This window comes from Excalfactoria chinensis, chromosome 4, assembly GCF_039878825.1.
Source record: "Excalfactoria chinensis isolate bCotChi1 chromosome 4, bCotChi1.hap2, whole genome shotgun sequence".
NCBI lineage: Eukaryota > Metazoa > Chordata > Aves > Galliformes > Phasianidae > Excalfactoria > Excalfactoria chinensis.
The window spans coordinates 66,232,015-66,253,313 of record NC_092828.1 but is presented as its reverse complement, the minus strand read 5'-3'; the positions used below and the strand labels follow the sequence as shown (position 1 = coordinate 66,253,313).

Genomic DNA, 21,299 nt, shown 5'->3' with positions numbered 1-21,299 from the left:
GTAAGAAGCCTCTGGGTTTTGCTGTTTCGGGAAACAACTTTGCTTTGTTTAATTTTGCAAGTTCCTGTGTTTGAGCTCAAAAACTACATCTTGAGAGACCTGTGACCTTCAGGTGACCTGACTATGACAGCGTTTTCCCATCTGCATGCACATATGTTGATACACACACGTACACACATCTGTGGCACTATAAGTATACTTTACAGCAGCCAATTCAGACGCCCATGGAATTATCATCTGAGTATTAACTTGAGTCAGCAGTGTGCCTGGGTGGTCCCACCTTGAGCACTGTGTATAGGTTTGGTTGCTGCAACATAAGAAGAACTTAAAGTATTGCAGAGCATCCAAAGGAGGGCAATAAAGATGGTGAAGGGTCTGGAAGGCAAGGTGTATGAGGAGTGGCCAAGGTCCCATTGGTTTGTTCAGCCCAGAGAAGAGAGGACTGAGGGGAGGACTCATGGTGGATGCAGCTCCAAGCTCTGCTCTCTGTGACAGTGGCAGGGCCTGAGGGAATGGCATGGAGCTGCATCAAGGGATGGTTAGGAGTGGTTAGGAAAAGGCTCTTTGGCGGAGAGCAGTGGGTACAGCCACAAGCTGCTGGAGTTCAAGGTGACTGCTCTCAGACACAGGGTTTGGATTTTGGGTTGTCTCTGTGGGTCCCCTCCCACTCAGGATGTTCTGTGATTCTGTGACTCTATGGAAAAGTGAAGCTGAAGGAGCCCAACATGTGGGTATTACCAAACCTACACACTGCTCAGCGCCTGGCATGGCACACAGATCAGGTCATTTGCCCACTTATTTCTATTTGCAAGACTTGTGATTGCTTCCACTTCTTGTTATTATGCTCCAAAGTGAAGTGAGGCTTCAGAGAAGTATGGCATGGATCACAGAACATTACAGAAAGCATGTGCTGAGGTATTTATCAATCACTGCACCTGTTTTGAAAAATAGGAAATGCTTTTGTACATCTTCAGGTTGTGCTGTTCTTTCATTATAGCATGGATAGCAGCTCTGGCTGCATATAGTGGCAGTGTCGGACCTGGGAACAGACAGTTTTATGTGGCTTGGTTGCTAAAAGGAATGTGAGACAGATGGAGATTATGCCTTTGAACTACAGTGTGGGGTGGACATTTGATGACCTAGGGCTACTTAACTGTGCAGCAATCTCTGCCTGCTTGAAAATTTAGGCCAAACGGCTATCTGTAATACAAGCATGAAGCATAAGCACAGCTCCTGCTTCACAGAACACAAAGTCAGCAAGGATGAACATGGGCAGACAGTCATAAGAAAAAACGGAATGTTTTTAAGCTAAAAGAGGGGAGATTCAGATTAGATTTTAGAAGGAAAGCTTTCATGCAGAGGTGAGGCCCTGGTACAGCTGCCCAGAGAAGTGTTGCTTCCCTGGAGGCACCCAAGGTCAGGCTGGATAGAACCCTGGGCAGCTGAGCTGGTGGAGAGCAGCCCTGCCCGCAGCAGGGGTTGGGACTGGGTGGGCTTTGAGATCCCTTCCAACCCAAGCTGTTCTGTGATTCCATGCCCCTCTACATCATCACCGTCCTGCTGCCGCCCATCCTGAGCAGTAGCAGAACAAGACTATCTACTATTGATAGCACACCACCCTTTCCCCTCCCTCCCGAGCCCGGCCGCTCAGTGCCCATGTGCGGGCGGCGAGACATGCTCACTGCGAGGCCGCCGCGCCGTGGCTCCGCACATGCTCACTGGCCGCGGAGCATCGCCGGAGGTAGGGCTCGCTGGCCGGAGCCACTCTTCCGCTCCGCGCCGCGCCATGCCTCGCCGCCGGCTCTCCGACTGCTGCCGGCCCTGAGAGCGGAGTACCGGCGGCGGCTCGGCTCCGCTCGGCTCCGGCCCGGACGCGATCGTGCGTGGCGGTGAGCGCGGGGCTGCGGCCGCGTGGGCCCCGCCGGTGGAGGCTCCTCGGGTGGGGCGGGCGCGGCGGCCCTGTCAGCACCTCGGCCAGCGCTCGGCGGCGGCGGGGCCGGGCGGGTAGCTGGGGGTAGGGGCTGCCCGAGGCGGGCACCGGGCTCGGTTGTGTGCGGCGGAGCCCCTCCGTCGGTGCTCCGGGTGGGCTTGGGGCTTTACGAGGGGATAGAAATGACCCTCCGGAAGGTGCGGGAGAGGCAGTCTTACAGGTAATTGAATAAGTGGGAAGTGCAGCTGGTGCTGGAGAATCCGTGAGGTCTCCGCCGGCCTAAGGAGAGGTGGAGTGGGAAGCAGCTGTAGAATGGAAAATATAACACAGCCAGGGTACCGTGTGGCTGCGGCCCTGGGCAGGTGGGCCTGACCGGCCCCACGCGGGCCGAGCTTCCGGCCTGGGGCCAGGTGCGTCCCAGGCGAATCGAAAGGGGTGGGATAACGCGGAACCCTCCGCATTGTGCTAAAGGCGTCTTTACGCTTCCCGTTTAGTGCTGACTCTGCGTCTAGAGTCCTTGCAAAATAGTCACTGATGTTTACATTTCCATCTGTAAGACTGAATGTGTGGCCCTTTCTGATACATTGAAATAGTTACTTTTTTTAACGTGTGCCCAGCACATAGAGTGCTCTCAGTTCTGTCTTGGTAAATGACTGATTGGTCACATTTAACAGTATTTAATGCAGTTAATACATGGTGTTTTTGGAGAGGAATTCTCATACCAGATTTCTGAGGATTTTGAGTTGGGTACCCTTTGAAGATCATCTCGTTTATGTTTTAAATACACTGAAGCTGTCTGGCACTTAAATCTGTTTCTGGTTGTGATTCTCTTAACTTTGGGAAACTATCTGATGCTCAGAAAATTACCTAAATTAGTTTAATAACAGATTCACATCTCAACAGACTCTCTCCCATGACAGCTAAGACCAAATAGATATACATATATATATATATAAACTTTTTTGTTAATGAAATACTTGCTTACCTTCTGTACTTGTGTTCTCGTTTGCCCTATATGACCCTACTTACATAAACCTATTAATTTTCTTTTCCCATAGACCAAACGTTTCTCTGAACTTTAATCTTCAAGATGAAGTTCCTGCTAGCGATTTTCTTCTTTGTCTCGTTCTCCTTATGGGTGGAAGAAGTCTATTCCAAAGAGAAGTCTTCAAAGAAAGGAAAGGGAAAAAAGAAGCAATACCTCTGTCCATCGTACGTTCCATGTTTCCTTTATATTCTTGCTTGATCATAATTCTGCTATATATAAACACTGAAAATGAAAGGGCAGATGGCAAAGAAGGTGATGGTTTATTTTGACAGAACAATTATGGGGAGTAGGAATGAGAGGATGAATGTTTGGCAGGTGACATAGCTGAGTTCTATCAATTAATTTGTTTCTTCTACAGCAAGTAATTTATTTTAATGAAAAGTCTAAGCAATAGTAAACAGATTCTTAACAATGATTAAAAATGTTTGCAGGGGATTCCCACTCTGCATCTTGATATTTATGGGCACAAAATAGTGTAGTACTGTAACACTTTGCTGTCTAGCATCATATTGTGAGTATACTAAGAAGATACGAAACTGTTGTACTGAAGTTCAGTTTCTGGTTTGCTTGTCTTTGTAAAGGAGCTAAGCTTGTCCTACTTTTACCATGTGCTGAATAGAACTAATTTCTTAACAGCTTCCATTGGTAATTTACAGTTTTTATGGCTGGTATCGATGTTTATCTGTAATGGATTTTTTTAGATAATTTCTACATATGAGTGTTCTTATTTTTTGTTATATCAACTCTAAAGATGAGATGTATCTTTGGATTTGAAAACATTACCATACATGTCTCAAATGTGACATGACTCATTTGAAATGACCCATATCCACTCTGTTTCCTTTGAATAGTTGAGCTCTGTACAGAGCATTCTGCTCGAGTTAATGTAAGGACTTCTGGCAATGGGAGAAATGTCATGGTTCCCCAGATGGGCACAAGCACTGGGGTCATAGGATAGCAAGTTATACAGCTGGAAGCAGAAACCAGACCTGCCATGGTCTTGTGAAAGCAGCCAGCACTTCCCTCTGCTTGTAGCATGATCTTAATTACAGTTCAGAACATGGAAGCACAGAACTTCCTGGTACTCTGTTCTTGATACCAGTTAGTTTTGAAATGTATGAATGTGACATCATTTGTCACCACTATTTGAGGTGAATAAATGCTATAATCTTTTAGGCAGTATTTTTACATTCTAGACAGTGAAAGCTTTCTCTGAAAATCCTAGCAGGTTCCCATGTTTGATTGATGTATCCACATGTACAGTGCTGCTTGTTAGAATTAATTGCCATAGTGGTGAACTCTGTCATTTTCTGAGTAATGAACAAGTTGTTGGTGTCTCACTTGGCTGAAGTTCAGTGCTTGAGACGCAGTCACTTGTGGTAGTGAAACTGCAGGACTGCTGGGTCTGTGACTGGCAGTGAAACCCTTAAGTGAGTGAGTGGACAGTCCAGGTGAGCTCTGTCCTGCTCTCCTAACTCAGGCTGTTGATGACAAGCTCTCAGCCATTCACGTGTTCTAATAACATTTCACACAACCTGTAGTTGATGACAATGTGAATCGTAAAAGAGATGGCTTACTCTGAATGCGTTTTTCCTGTGGACAAAGAAAGGGACAAGTCTTTCTTCAGAAACAAACCAAAATATGATGCGGTAGTGCAGTGGGAATTCAGTAATGAGACCAAAAAGAGTCTCAGAGGAAATGGTTGAGTGAAAAGTTCCCTAGTAAAGCACAAAGGAATTCTGCATCATTTGTGTGATTGAATGGTACAAATTCCTAAGGAATTTTTAAGTTAAAATTTTAATCTGCCTTTATTTTATGTTGGTTACTAGCACAATACAGTTTCAAGCTTTATTGTAAAAAATAATGTCTCTTGTCTATTTTCAACATGCAAAAAAATCTAAATTCTACCTCCTCAAAAAAATAAAAATCACTAGTAGTTATATAAGAAACAAACTTTACATTTAGGAAATTCAAATATATGCAAATATTTTTTCAAGAAAATATTTGTGTCAAATGTGATAATACTGCTTGAGTTCTGCACTTTGATGTTCAGAAATGGGTGCTGTTAGGGCTGGTTTAGCTATTGGACTTTAGCATGTTTATATGAGAAATGAGCACACCTGAACTTTAATTTATATCCAGCACATGAGCTGTAGCTAAATTTGCACCTCTGGCATGAAATTAACTATGAGAATAAGCTGAAAACAAGCTGGTTAGAAATCTCATAAAAAGTTCATTATTGTCTCATATGCAGATTGCTTCCTTCATTTAGGAAAACACTATTTTGTATCTGGGAACAACTCTCACTTGTGATTATAATTCTGTGATAATGCCATACTTCTATGTACGTTGTGTGATAGTGGCTCGAATAGCCATCTTATTTTTATTTGTTTCTGGAACTGTTTTTTCCCCAGCTTTTGCTTTAGAGGGGTTTCATGAAGCTGATGCTTAATCTCTTGTTTTTATTATAATCTAGTACTTTCTCAGACAGATATAAGGTATCACATTAAAGTTTAGAGCATTTTCTTTCTTACCTCAGGCTTTTAGAATGAAACGGAGAGTAATCATACTTGTGTGAGTCTCAGATGTTTGTTGATTAACAAACAAATTGATATATTGGACCTAAAAGTTTGCAATAGGTGGTTTTTCACATAAATCTGGGAAGCCAATTACTGAGATGCATAGTTCAATATGAAGCTTTGATGATACAAAACTCAAGCCTTTTCTCTCTATGGAAAACATTTAAAAAGAAAAAAAGGGAAAAAGAAACAGGTTGAGCTCTTGAAGAAAATCCTTTAAGAATACTATAGATTACAGCCTTATTAGGTTACAGAGCTTATTATGAAATTCACTATAGTGAATACAGATGGCTTGGTATTGGGCACAGGTGGATTTAGTCACTCAGTCTATTTCTTAGTCATAGACTGTCCACCAGCTGTATTTCCTCTGTTATTTTCCATTTGGAGGCTACTTTATGTTGCTGTGTTCCTGCAAGTTGTTGTGTGTCTGCAGGGTCCCTGCAGAATGGAAAATAGGAGCCGTGAAGTGGCATTGTAGGAAACAGCGAAGGAGTGTTACAGGTTTAAAGTCTAAAAAAGAATATGGAATGGGTGATTGCACTATGACTCTTTGTGAGAGCGTGCCACGAAGGTTAAACACAAGTGTGACTGCTTTACATTTCTCCTTAATGTGAGTTAAGCCTATGTGAACAATTCAGGCAGTTTTGATCAGATAAACGTGGCTATTTTGTTTGAATTGCCCCAGGCAGAGACAGCCTTTTGAGCAGGCACTTGTGACTTCCCTTCCAGTACTGGCGTTGTTTTGAAAATGTTGCCAGATGGCAGAGGAGGTTTAAGGAGCTGCCGCCTTTTAGTCACGGTGAGGACTGATATTGGGAATAAGATGTATAGACAGACACGTTTAGGATGGAAGATGTGGGCAAAACAGATTTTATCTAATGTTGCCGCTTTCCCTTAGCGTAACTTCTCCATAATTTCTCATAATACCTGTTCCTGGTAAACATGCTGGACGTGCAGCTGTGACTTTCTATAAGAGCACTGCTAAAGAGCATTTTTCCTTTTGTGTGTGTGTGTGTGTGTGTGTGTGTGTGTCATAATACTTCAGTTATGTTACAGTGTTGCAGCTGTTGCTGTTATCCCACGGTCCTTGGTAACCCAGAAGGTCTCCCTCAAAGCCCCTTGCACGATCTCTACTCAAATTAAATTATAAGCAGAGGGAAGTTTGGTTACAGAAGGCACAGAGATATGTGTCAAATAGCAGCTAATAAAATCAGTTAGCACTGTGCTCACAGTCACAGCTATCCCCATTAATTACAGTTTTAGTGTGACTCAGCTGTTCACCTGCGCACATTTAGTTGCTGATGGTCCCCCAGAGAGTCTAACCATCACAGTATTGCCTTGGTCTCTGAATCTCATTCTTCTTGATCTCAAGACTAGGCTTTTATGTAGCATCCCTTCCCACCTATTTGCATTTTCCCACATAAAGGTTTATACACACATGGGTGATTAAATGCACGATACCTGTAAAGACTTTTTACCCACAGAACAGGAATACAAATTGTGTTTTGGGTTGTATTCAGTAAAGCATATCACAGTAAAGCTGTGAAATGGCCCTCAAAGCCCTCCAGAAAACATGGCTTATGCCATCTGCCAGGGTAGAAGCTTAGAAAGGTCACAGATGCCAAGGTTCAATAAACAGCTTATTTAAAAAAAAAATGAGATTGCAGGACTGAGGGGGAAAAAAAGCTTTGCTTGTGTTTAAAGCATAGATCTGTGTGAAAGACTGCTCTGTATATCATGTACATGGTTAACTGCCAGCTTCTGACAAGCTCTTTCCATAAAGGCTGAAGTAAAAAGTATTCTACCTTAGATCCTCTCCATCCTCCTGTGAACTTGGACTTTTCTTCTGTCCAAGTGCTTGGGTCTATGTGGTCTCTCTATCAGTAGTATGTGATCAACCCTCAAATGCAAGTGGTGAAAAGTGGAATAATCTCTGTCAGCGTTCCCTCCTATCTTGTGGAAGACACTATTGATAGTCTGTGAGCAATTTAATTTGTAGATGTGATGGGAGAGTTGATGCAGCTTGTGGGAGAAGATGGAATGGAGCAGAAACAGCAGCCTGAATTTATTTGTGGAGACAGTTACGTTTCGGTCACTCTGAAAATAAAGACATTGCAGAGCCCATTTCTGATTCCTGTAAAAATTCTTCTGCCCTGTGGTAATAGCAACTGGCCAGTGGTTTAATTATCCTGTAACATGTAGCCCTCATGGAAAGACATGGTTCCAGACAGACAGGGCCACATTCCAGGAGGTCTGGGAATTTGTATTCAGAATGGATAAGTGTGCTGGGGAGTAGAAGATAAGGCTATATAAGCAAAACGTAAGTTCTCTTGTAAAACAGTAATTAACTGTGGTAGGCTGAATCTCTTTCAGTAATCCTCCCTCCCTGGTGAGAAATTCTCACTCTGTTCTGAGCATTACAGTGATGAGGCAATGGGATTGTGCAGAAAAGTTACATACGTGAGCCTTGTACTTCATACAGAAAGAGCTTCCAGACAGAAAGCTCTCAGGTCTGCTCATGAAACTAGCTTAAAACTAAGGCTGAGGAGAACCATAGGACTACATTCTATTCTCATTACCACCATGTAAATCTCTGAAAGGCAGATTATCTCAAATGTCTCTCCATTTATGCTTTCTAACCAAGATGGTGCTCCTTTCAGGATGTGTGCATTGATCTTCTTGGTGTTCACACATCTAGAAAAAGATTGGGATGTGGGGGCAGGTGTGGACAGATGTCTGTAGTTCTGCTTAAACTTCTGGCTGCTGATAATGCTTCAGGCTAAAACAAGATGAAAAGGCACTATTTCAGACCATGATTCAGGGTACCCCAGCAGGATTGATGTTTCATGTTGCACAATCAAGGAAATTTTGTTCACTGTACTGGTTTACCTCCAGATTCAAGGACTGAAGTTGCACATCTGATCTTTAATGTTTAGCTGTCAACTGCATTTGTGAGCATTCATAAACTGTTACTTTGAGATTCATGGTTTTAATATAATTCAAGCAGTTTGACTTTGCATTGGAGGGACTGTGATTTTTCTCCCCCATAGTAGAGAAGTCAGGCTGTACAGTTTGATAATGTAACTATTAAGCACGCTAGAGTTCATAAAGATTATTCAAATGAATTATACAGTGTTTATTTGTTTGGTGTTGAACTGTTTTTATGCTTTGAGTTACTATGCTTAGAAAACCTAACACCTGCAAAGCAGAACATTGATAGTTTGTGTCTGGGAAGTGCTGTGTTTCCCAGAACTTATTTTTATCATTTTCAGATATCTACTGCCGCGTTATGTGACTAAAATGACAGTTTCCATCACATATATTAGATTAACTATATTAAATCTGTTGTTTCAGCGTTACGTAGGAAATTTTGTGGGAGATAACAGTAGTTGGAATGTGTATTTTTCTGTCAGGCAGTAATCTATGCAAAGGCAAAGCTTGACATTAACTTATCCAATTTATGAGCTCTAAGTGAATGCTGACAGTGGAAAAAACATGCAGTGTGACTCTTTGGTCTGCAGTGTATTGTAAGATGGATTGTGAATTAGTTTCCCTTTGACACATGCTTATTTTTTTCCCTCATTGTCATGACATTAGTAAAAACTATTCATTTCTCCTAAAATGGTAATGGGATCTTAAGAATGGGGATCAGGACAATATGTGAATGAAAACAACTAAAGTTCCCCTTGTTTAGAATATATTGTTGGCATTCCTTTCTCCAGTTATTCTCATGAGGCACTGCCTGTAATAAGGTCTTCTTGTAACTTCTGTGAGTTCTGGGAGTAGATGTCATGATAAACCAACAGAGAGAGATGTAATGTCTTCTGACATATTTGCTTGGCACAAATGTAGCGAAGTTATATAAATTTCAAACCAAGAGTATGATTCATTTTTGCCATGCATACCTACTCATCTAAACTTCTGGATGTTGATTAATGAATTATTAAGGTAATCATCTATTGTATCAGTTTAAAATATTCATCATGTTCTACAAAGGCAGCTATAAAATATGTACAGCTGCAGTGGAAGAAGAGGAGATGGACACCTCACTGTGTGTCCTATGCAGTACACTATTTACAGTCATTCTTTTATTCATCAGTGATACCGGAAGCAGACTGGAGAGAGGCCAGTCATTGCCCACAGATATTTCATGCTGACAAACTCAGAGTACTTGTTTTCCTTCTTGATTTTGCAGACACCGTTTGTAAAGTGAGAACACTGCCTTCTTATGTCTTGTAAGAAATGAGAAGACATTTTGTGTTTTTTTGGTGTTATTTTTTGTCCCTTCCCCCCAGAATTGTTGCTTAGGGAAAATTCTCACTAAGGCATTTCTAGCTTTACTATCACTGTTGTTATATTTCTAAATTCCCCTTACGGCAATGGTGAGACTTCAGTTGCATTAGCCTTTGCCTGGTATTCACTGTGTCTTAGCTAGAACTGCTAAATTACTTTGAGAAATATTGTTACGTTTCCATTTCCTTATGTTTCTCAGCAGCTATGCATGCATTGCATGCAAGCTTAGGTAAACATATTAAAAATGTGTGGTAACTGGTGGAGATTTAAGGGAAACCTTTGGCTATTTAGGAGCTTTTCACATAAAAATTCCAGGACAGATAAGAAGAGATGGTAGGTAGCATTTCAGTTAATGTGAGTGGTGTTGTATGAGAATCGGTCTTTATAAAATGGGAGTGTTGCTTCTTTGGGGAAGGAAGATTTCAGCTCAAATTCTTTCTTTCTAGTATAGTTTACACCTTTGTCATGAATTCCAGAATGGCCAGTTGAGCAGGGGTGGTAGTGTTTTCAGCTGGAACATCAGTGACTTGAGTTGTCCCAGCCAGTTGCTCTGTGTGCCTGCTGCGGTTAATGAAGTCATTTGGCTAATCTGTCAGTCTGCAAGAGACATAGTATTTGAGCTTGCCAAAAACTGCACCTCTGTTTTATTGATGTGCAAGTGAAATCAAGGTATGTTTCATCAGCGAGGTTTTTTTCTGAAATATTTGGTAGCACAGATGCTGCTCATTGAGTAGCTCAATGACAAGTTACTATGAAAGATCACAGTGAAAGTATGACTGGGCTCCACAGAGCTTTTTTCCAGTGGCTATTCTAGCCGCTTCACTCAAAGTCACCTTTAACAAAGCAATGATGACTGACTCTGGGCTTCTTTCTTTCCCTAATTCAAAGCAGCTGATGCTCTTGTGTCACTTGGTTCTTATATAAATGAGAAAAAATGTGTGCACGTGACACTTAACTTTAAAACACAACCTTGCAGCAAATGTGACCATGGTATCTTTACCAGACAGCAGTACTGCCATCCTGTCTTCATCACATCACTGGCTTCTCTGTGCAGGAAACAACCTTTGCTGACTTCGCAGATGACCTCTGAGCAAACAACCTGAGCAGAACCCTGTATTAACATGCTTCTGCAGTGAGATTCAGATCTCACAAAATTACAGCTTCATTCCTCTTAATTGAAGAGACAAGTAAACCTGTCAGACTATCAGCTGTATTTAGCTTTCTTTTGCTGTTTGATGCTCACTCATTTTATTTCTCAGGCTTTTTTTCTCATTTCCTCCTTGTGTTTTACAAGCATCTGTATTTAGTTTATGTGTTCATATTGTTCCACATGGTTCAGATCATCACTATTTAATGACTATTGCCATCATTACTATTTCATGAACTTCTTTGAATAATGCATTTCAGAAATATAAAACAGACTGGGATTTAAGTCTGTTCATTAGTTTTGGTTTGATACTTCATGAATACTGGGTATATATGATTTAGAAACAAACTCTATAGCTTGTGCTTTATAAATACTATTTCAGTAGGCATGTGATGTAGGTGTGTTAGGTGTTAAGATGTGTGACTTGCGAGGAAGCAAAGCCACAAATCTTTCTGCATTAGATAGAGTGTATGAAGTGCTTGCCTACCTTTTTTCCAGTTAAATTAATATTCTTTTCAATCTTGTTCATGTTACAATAAAGTTAACAATTAGCTTTATGTCTTCATGTTGTCCAGTTAGTGGTATCTGCAAGGATAACGTACGGAGCTGGTTCATGGTATTTCTCTGACAACATCTTCATTGGTAAAGGCTATCACTGAACATTGAACAAAAACTGTGAGGGGACAGAAATAAATCAGTTCTTTTACGTATGTGATGATTCAAATTCAAGTCAAATAAGAAAAGCTGTAAACACAACTTTAGGAAAATGATTTGAAGGTAAATTTATCAGTTATTTGAAGAGGTTAGAAACCCTGCTGTTATTTGATTGCTACAACATTAAATTCTCACAGGGTTATTGTACATACAGTGAGGACATACTACTGACATTTTTATGTGGCATGTTGGTTATTCTAATGACAGAGTCAGCAAAGTACTCAAAAAATGGCTGGAAAGCTGATTACAACAGTTCAAAATTTGAAATCACTACTGAACATATTCTACAGACAGCATACATGTTCATTTACAGGGTATTAGCAGCCTGCTGTTGATGGGATGGAGATCTGTGCATCTTACTCTTGCTTTTTATTCCACTCATTGTTCTGTTTCTCTTGTAGCTGTATTTCCCTGTCATAAGTCCTTCTTAACTTTAGTGATGGTTTTAATTTAAGACCCAATATAATAACAAGGTAAACGAAGATGTTTAAGATTACTCTGAAAAACAACCTGCGTGCAAAGCCTTGCTTTCCATAACAAAGCTTTCATTACTACTTGTTTGAGGTCTTGTAGGGCTCACTGGTGCTGGCAGCTGTAAGTCGGGAGCTGCCAAAGCCTTTGTGTAGTTTGGCACCTAAGAAGTGCCTGTCAGTTTACTTGTGTTCCTAATCTGACAGTCACTATAAATAGTTCAGGTGGCTGTTTTCTTCTGATGAAGTTATCATGTCCTTCTGGATACATGTTCTGAGGGAAGGGAGCAGTTAGTGAAATTCTTACTTATTTACAGTACTTATTATCTGTTGTCTTTCTTAAGTTTACAGCTACTGTATGTTAGAGAGCTGTCATGTTTGTCACAGCTTCTTGAATAGCAGGGAAACATCACGAGCAAGTGTGTGATGAAACTGCATTGCTTGTGAGCCAGCACGGCTTGAAAATGAGTTAACTTTAAGCACACTGTCTTAGTAGTAACTAATGCATTTCTTTCTACAGCCAGCAATCAGCTGAAGACCTTGCAAGAGTACCTGCTAATTCTACCAGCAATATCTTGAATAGGCTATTACTCAGCTATGATCCCAGGATAAGACCTAATTTCAAAGGTTGGTCAGATATTTCTGCCTTTTTATTTGGCCCTTGTAATTTAACTTCTGTTCTTTTCATGTACAGAAATTTTATATAGAAGTAATATTCACAACTATATTTATTTCTAAGAAAGATGAAGATTTTGCTACAAGCTTTAACTATAGGAGACATTTCCAGTTCTTTTTTTAGCTGAAATATAATATATTGGGATTTCAAGATCATATTATTATTATTATTATTAAATTTTTCTGACAGATGTTTTTTAAGTTGAATTAGATTTTGTAGAATGCATTTTTAATATATGTCTTTATCGCTCCATTTTAATTAGGCTTTAGTAGTATCCTTGCTTTACAGTATTTTAAACCACTAAACTTCCCTATAGGGATCCTTTAAGATAAAATTTGAGATCGGCAGTTTCACTGTTTGGAAATCACGCAAAATACAGTTTTGAAGCTATGTTAATGATACGAGGTTTGGGATTTCAAATAGATGATGAATTTAAGCACGTGATTCTGAGATAACCTTGGTGTAGGCAACTGTTGTAGGAATGTTCCATGTAGGCAAATGTGATTTTTCTTTCATATACAGAAAAGGCTGAAATACATATACTCTGCAAAACCTGTAGTGGTCATACAGCTTCAAATTGTACTTTTCAGAAACTAGATTATTTCCCTGCTGGAAAAAAGACAGGAATTTTATTATATTACACACACTGAAGTTTACATAAATCAGTTCTTTGTACAGCTTAATTGTACTTAGGTTAGGAGTTACTGTAACACATAGCAATAGCATGAGAACTTTGGAAGTCTGTAATCTTTATTGTGCTTTTGAAGAGACCAGTATCAGATTTTGGATTCTATTTGACCAAGCTTCAAAACTGCATTAAACTCAATTCTCATCAGGTTTCCTGTTTCTTCCTTATTCTCTGTAGAATCACATTTATTTGTTTTCAGCACTGAATTTTGCTACAAAAAATAAATGTCTATCCTCTGTTCTACCTGCTCCTTGGCATAACAGGCTTGTAGTCACTGGTTGAGCATTTTGCAGATTGATTTGTATTTCTGATATCCCAGATGGCACTCTGATAAGAATTGAGTCTGAAGAAAAAGAGAGGACATTTAATGTTAGCTTACGGAGAAGTGGAAAAAAAGAACATTTTCTGACAAGTGATTTGCCCATGTTAAAACGTTTTTCACACATGACTGGCTTCCTTGGGCTGCAGTTCCTATTCAAATCTGGTAGGGACTCCTGACTACTAGTGGTGCAATGGGTTTTCTGTCACTGGTGTAAGGTGTTAAATGCTATATTCCACTGAGTGAATAACTGAAAGAACCACACTTAACTGATCTGGTTGACAAAAAACAAACTAGTTCACTGAAAAAATGAAATTTTATCTTTAGTGATTTTCTGGTGAGCCATGAGAACTGATTATGTTTGAATTTATGTTTTATATGTACTCTGGAATATTGTATGTAGATGAGCCAACGATTAAACAAGACATTATTTTGTAATGTAGTTATTCTCTCTGTCCAGATAGTCTTATACTCTTACATCTTTTTTGTTTCTGAAAATAGAAAGAATTCCACTGAGCTAAGCAGTTGCAGTAGTGTGACAACAGATGCATGTATCTAGTGTGTGTACTGACTCTCTCAACATACAGGTGCTAAATAAAACTAGTGAACCATAATTCTCATAACCATCAGGCCACTACCCCCACTTCATGATAACCCTCTGTTAACACCAGATAGATGACTGCCTATCCATTCCCGCAGGGTGACAGAGGGCAGATGTAGCAGCTGTCACACCAGCCCTCTTCAGCTATAGTAATCCTGGCTGTGGAAAAGAGACAAAAAATCCAGTCCATCTTGACATCTTCACAGCTGCTGGCTTCTCAAAATTTTTCTTGCCAAATTGATAATCATTGTAAAATGGAGCAGCCTTTTGCTTCTCTCCCCCTCAAGTTGGGTAGCTGTGAAAGCTGCATGAAACAGTTTTTATCCCCTCTATGTACTCTGGTACATTTATACACTTGACTTGCATGAAGTAGTATCCTCTTACAGTTTAAGTAAATGTGTCATCATAAGTCATGAACAGTTATTTGGGATGATAGATCAATGTTATATGTCTGCCAGTTGAATGTGTCTACCACTAGAGATGTGAATTGCCTGTCGATTGCACTGCATGTAAAAGTAATACTGGATGGTGCATTCTATGATAGCAGAAAATCATGGAATTTGAAAATGGCTCATTGACTTAATGGTCAGTGAAATGCTGTAAGTTTAGTGCTCTGGAAGGAGGGTTTTTTTTTCTGTTTTCTTATGAAAACGATTCTCATGGCTTCAATGCAAACAGATTATGCTGTAGCCTTTGAAAACAGAGTTATAAAAAATATTTCACATTGTGATACCACTCAGAGGGAGCCACAAAGGAAAGATAATGTACCTTTACTGGATTGTGCAAATGACTAGAAATCATTTCTTTTTCTTTTCTTTTTAAAGGAATTCCAGTTGATGTGGCAGTCAATATCTTCATTAACAGCTTTGGGTCAATTCAAGAGACAACTATGGTAAGACTGAAATGCACTGAATGTAGCACACATGCAGATTTTCTTATTCAATAAAAATTCAGACTGAGGATTACAAAACATAAACTGTACGTGATTGTTTTGGCGGCACAGACTGAGAGGTAATGGGACTAGTGATAGACTGTGCCTTTTGCTGTAAATCTGTGAATCTGTTTAATTCTTTTTTTGTCACAGGTTGTCATAGCTTTTAGAGTCTGATGTGTGTGAAAAATCTGCAAAATGTGCAAAGTGAACATACATGCAAAGATCTCAAGCACGTATGTTCTGTGTTCTATAGGTTTCTGAGGGGTAAGGAGTACAGCTAATAAATAATAAAACACCTTTTGTTGCGCATCAAAGTCAGTACCTTCTTAAAATTCAGAACCAGCTCATGTGTTACTCTTAATGACATTTCAGTGAGGCTGTGGAGTTGCTCAAAGTTAAACAGATGCAATGGCTGAAATAGCTTTTGAGCAGCTTGGCCAGAAATTCCTGTTTCATTGCTAGGAGTGAATAAGGGATTTAGAGTTGATTGGAAATGATAGTAAGTCAGCTAATGGCATTAGCAGGAAGTGATATTAAAACAAAGAATGTAAGATGAAGATATTTTGAGATTTATTTCCTGAAAACAAAAAGAGGACTGGAGTTTAAAGGAGCAGGGAGGAAAAGCAGGAAAGAAGGAGTGAAATGAGTATCTAAAATGGCAGGTATATTAAACCAGATGGCCCTTTCAAGTTTTTGAGATTTACTACATGCTTTAAAAAGTGACTTTTACAGAGGCTTTTTTACAATTAACCATATCCTAATAGTAACAAAACATGGACATAAGGCGTGTGCATCTCTCAAAAAAATAGTTTCCTCTCTACAGCAATGCATATATGCCTGCCTGTGAATTCCTGACTAGTCATTCACAGATTTAGTAGTATGTTGTGTAAGATAGTCATGCTCTCCTTCGTATTTTAGAGCTTCAGACATCATCCTCATGTTATGCTTTTATTTAAATGTCTATGTCCAGCCAATCATTGTGATGCCTTGGTTCATGAGGGCTAGCTTTTTTGTCTGAACTTCATATTTTCCTTCCTTATCTCATGTAATAATAATGTTTCTCCATCATCTGAGTTTGATGGGGAATCTCACACATCAAGAGTATGACTCATTCTGCAAAAGACTACTTGCTTGGACAAGTTGCACAGTCTGTTTCAGCTGAAAACAGGAGGATCATAGCATGAAAGTGAATATATCAAAACAGAGATGGAGCAGGAGGCAGAGGTGGGTGCTGAGACAGGCACGTTATTCATTCAGGGTTAAAATGGGGAATAAAACTGTGGCTAGACTGAGAGTAAGGAAGGCAGGCAGATACATTACTGGGACCAGAACTCTGCAAGCCTGTCCCCTGTAGGCATGAAGGGTTGTCAGGTGGTGTACCAGACTGCTTTGTCAGTGTCAATGGCCTTCGACTGTCCAAGGACATGGGAATTAATTTTATGATTTAATGTCAAATTCACTATTTGGCTCCTTTGGTGAGAATCAATTATTTTTGCTTTCTGTCTTTATTGTCCCATAACTATTGACGTTCTCAGAGCAGTTTGCTCTTCACCAACAAAATAGAGTGGTTGACTGCCTACTGAGGCAGAGTCTGCTTTAGGAGAGAAAGGGTTTTGTTGTAGAAAAGTGTTAACAGGTTAGAAGCAAGATTGGTGGAGGCATAGCATTGATCCTATGCCCATTTTATACAGTTTTAATCAAACTTGTGCAAAAAACAAAGGGCAAATGATTGCTCAGTTTCTAGCAAAAGTAGAGTTCATGTTGTATTGTTGAGTACTAGAGAGAATTTTCACGTTCCCACACATATCAAACAAGTTAACTGGGGAAATAAGCAAACAAATAAATAAATAGCAAGTACAGAGTGAATAAGAATTTTTACAGCTAAAATAGAGGATGGCTCATATCAGAACTGCTACTTTCCAATAAGCTCCCTTTGCCTGAACTCCTGTATCTTGTTGTCTTTTGGCTTTTGAGAGTACTTGTCTGGGATCCTCATGCTAACTCTTCCAATTTTTCAGGGATTGTTTTAGAGTACAGATTTGTAGGGTAATATAGGGATTATGTTGCACTTGGGAACTGTTATAGACAAGTCAGTGATTTCTAGGGATAAATCCTTTATTTTATAAATATCCATAAGGCTATAATGTTTTAGCTGTACTAAGGATCTGACCTTCTGTCTACAATGGCTATTCATTCTTAAGGTCTATATTTGCAGCATAACCTTTCTTTTCTAACTCAAAATCCACTTCCTTCTCCTTTAATTTAAAAACTTACAGAAAAGTCTTCTTAATGTACATGCTTTTATTTAACTTTTCTTCTTTCAATCATATGAATGCAATTTTCTACTTTACTGATCTGTTGAAAGACAGCACTCTACGACTACTCTGTTTAAAGAGAGTGCTGTTATGCTTTCTTTGTATCATTGTAGGTCATGTAGAAAAAGCCTTTCATGATGCTACTGTGTGCTCCAGTTTTCAGAGAGAGAAGTATTGGCTATGCCTAGCTTCTGGCCTGAGGAGTTTTTCTGGCCACATGCCCACTGTTTAGTAGGTTGCATTTGAAATATTTCCTAGAAGTCCTCCCCTTTCAACTTCCCTTGAAAACAGCTTGCCTTCTGTTGGAGTTTTATGGGAAAGAAAAGCTCTGTAGAACACTTCAGTGATTGTTTTTGCCTCCGCTGTTCTTCTTGTCCTAATGGTAATGAACAGCTCTTTTTCCCCCTATAGTCAGGCTTTTGAATGGTTATTTGACTCCCTTTTGCTTTAAAATATTGATCATTTTGCAATATCCAAAAAACATCTGTAAAATGTATTGGAGGGAGACCATGTGGCTCATCCAGACCACTTTTTCAAGCTCATGTTGAACCTAATTGCAGTATAAGTTCTGAATCTGAAAATTCATTACTCCATTTGGGAAAAAAACTGTTACCAGTCCAATTCAATTTATACCAGATCATAGCCTATGCTTCTGTCACATGCTGTAATAGTTTGTATTCTGCTAAATAAAAACTCTTTGCATATTATTTTCTGTAGATACAGTTTAGTCTCTTGACATCTCTTTGCTGAATTACACGTTCTTCATACTATCTCAAGTATGTGGTTGCCATCCTCCCTAGGTGTGCACTCTTGTGAGAGGTTTCCAGTCATTTGTGTAGGCCTGAACCTACTTGTTTTAGGTTAATGGGAATTCTCTTCCACTGGCTGAAATGGGGACAGAGTCAACATCTTAAACTGTCACTAATCTAGTCATTTGGTTTATTTGTCTTCCTTTGTGATAGAAAAAAAGAAGGAAGTAAAGTAGTGGCCACCTGATCTTACTACCAATTCCTATTTTAACAGTTGATTTTGATTTTCAGTGATTTAAACCTCTTCTGAATGGGTAAACTGAAGGCAAGCATTGGAGAGTGCTTATCATTTGCTTGTGGCTGTGAGAATACTTTTTATTTTGTTAAAACAAGGATAATGCACTTGTTCATGAGAAAATTGATTTTTCAGTAATGCTTGTAAGCATGAACAGTATGCGGGTTTTATATAGTTTAAACTAATTGTTTTCACTTGGACACGAAGTCCATATGGAATGGGAACTTCAGAAACAAACAAGTAAATTTTCAGTTATATCAATCATTCTGAGATAATGACCTAAATTCCCTCATGTTCTGAAGCTTCTGTATGGAAGCCTTCCAACTCTAAGTCTCTATTTATTAACTACTATTTTATGCTACTTCTTTTCTTTGATGGAACAATATAGGTCTTTGAACAAATAAAAATCACACTACATCTATTTTTTTTCTTTTTTCTTTTCTTCCTTATAGACAGCCAAAAAGTACCAGTTCTCTCAGAACTATGCAAATTAATAAATGTTGCCTCAGATCTTTCTGTTTAGTTTTGATGCTTTGGTTTTAGTTATAATGCAGTGGGGAGAAACATTACACAGTCTGTTGTAAAGAAATACCTGGGCTGGACACGGGAACGTGAGCAAAGGGGATTAACAGAGGGAATCAGTAGGGTAAACTACTCTGCATGAGATCTTAATCAAGAATTAGCATAAGTAACTCAACATGGCACTTGCTTTGGACTGAAAATTTATAGCTTATACCTAGTATTGCGGAAGAAAATTTACAACATAACAACAGAAAAATGGTTAAGAAGATACTAGCATGTACACTACGCTTTATTTTTTTTATGTTGAATTAATTGACAAATAAGAAATGTGTCGTGAACCATCACTACCAGATATCTCCCTTTTTAAAAATAATTGTGAAGTGCTAGCAGCTGTAATCTCAGGATGCTTTGTGCCTAATAAATAATTATTACAAAAAAACTCACTGTAAAATACAGCTAGGAGGACTACAGAGAGATTTACTTTAATTATAGAATCTGCTTTTATTATTTTTTTTCTTTGATTTAACAATACCTCTGTTCCTTTCTCAGTATGTGATCTGCCTGATTTACATTTGCATAAAAAAAGAGGCATTTGATTAAATGTAAATCTGAAAAGCAAAAAGACTTAGATGTAAGACTGAAAAATCGTAACTGACGTACAAGATCAGATTTTTCCTTTGGATGCACACAGCTTTCACTGAGGACAGTGCTCATGTGGGTTTCATTCTGCCCTGAGACACATGCTACTCCAATTCCCAATGGCAGATTTGGATCTTATTGAGCATGGTTCTAATACTGTCCATCCTTGACTAAAACTCCTGCTGAATTCGGATGAAAGTTTCCTCTATGTGATGTCTTGATTTTGTTTTAATTTTTGTGACCTGTTCTGTGCCTGTTTCCACACGTGCTGCCTCAGGGCTTATGTTGTACAGCCACCAATTTTCCTACTGAAATAGCCCCAGATCACTATTAGAGGTCCCAAAGCTGTAATCTGTTTTTGTAGTTTAAAGTCTGCTATCTTCCTGGTCTGTTTTCTGTTTTTATGGTATGGCATATTGCCATCACTGTGCCATTTAATGAACTGGACAATGCTTTTATAAGGTGTTATATTGCCATCAGCATGCTACTTAACCAACTGTATAACAAACAGGAGTTTATACTTCCAGGATTCACTGGTAGAAGTGACGCTGTGCTAGCAGCTGCAGTAAATCAGTGCAGTCAAACTATGGCTGTCTCTGTGCTGCTGCCTACTTTTCTTTATGCCTGTGTAACATGGCTACTGTCAGAGGGGATGCAGAAAGAATCCTGCGAGGAAAATTTGGTCCTTTCTTTATAAGGAATAATAATAATAATAAAATTATTCAAATCTGACATATAGTCTACCTGTTATTAGATTGCATTAAAATTAGAACGTACTAATGCTATTTGAATAATGGTTCATACCTACATTTGTGATAGAAAAATTAAGGCATAAACTGCTTTTCTTCTGTGAGTCTGATAGAATGGTGTTCTTTCTCCATGATTGCTTTTTGGCTAGGCTTTTGTCTGGTCTAATTCTTACGTGTTCTTCCCATCAGGATTACAGAGTGAACATCTTTCTAAGGCAGAAGTGGAATGACCCCAGACTCAAACTGCCCAATGACTGGAGGGGTTCAGACACTCTGACGGTGGACCCAACAATGTTTAAGTGTCTTTGGAAGCCAGATTTGTTCTTTGCAAATGAAAAAAATGCTAACTTCCATGACGTCACTCAAGAAAATATCCTTCTTTTTATATTTCGGGATGGAGATGTCCTAGTCAGCATGAGGTATTTTGTTGATAAATTCATACTCTTCCTGACTTTAGTCAATTCATGACTTGATAGGAGATACATATACTGTTAGCCTTAGTAACACTGTTTTTGATTAACATTTAAACATATGTGGCAATTTTTAAACAATGCTGGCATAAATTAGATGTATGAAAATGAATCAGGAGATGTTTCAAAACATGTAGGTTGGTAGCACAGGATGTGCTAGA

The 21,299-nt window shown here is 39.2% G+C and overlaps 1 protein-coding gene across 3 annotated transcripts in view; it reads left to right on the top strand.

Moving 5' to 3' along the window:
- The first annotated feature begins 1,551 nt into the window (after positions 1-1,551).
- GLRB (glycine receptor beta) overlaps positions 1,552-21,299 on the top strand; it is a 44,170-nt gene continuing 24,422 nt past the window's right edge. Inside the window, exons 1-5 of one of the 3 annotated variants that reach the window (XM_072334168.1) lie at positions 1,552-1,741; positions 2,989-3,142; positions 12,702-12,808; positions 15,290-15,357; positions 20,858-21,087. In XM_072334168.1, coding sequence (XP_072190269.1) covers positions 3,021-3,142; positions 12,702-12,808; positions 15,290-15,357; positions 20,858-21,087 — 527 coding nt within the window. In that variant the 5' untranslated portion in view covers positions 1,552-1,741; positions 2,989-3,020. Of the gene's footprint in view, positions 1,890-2,988; positions 3,143-12,701; positions 12,809-15,289; positions 15,358-20,857; positions 21,088-21,299 lie in introns of all 3 variants that reach the window. The other 2 variants (XM_072334166.1, XM_072334169.1) reach the window with 2 other exon arrangements.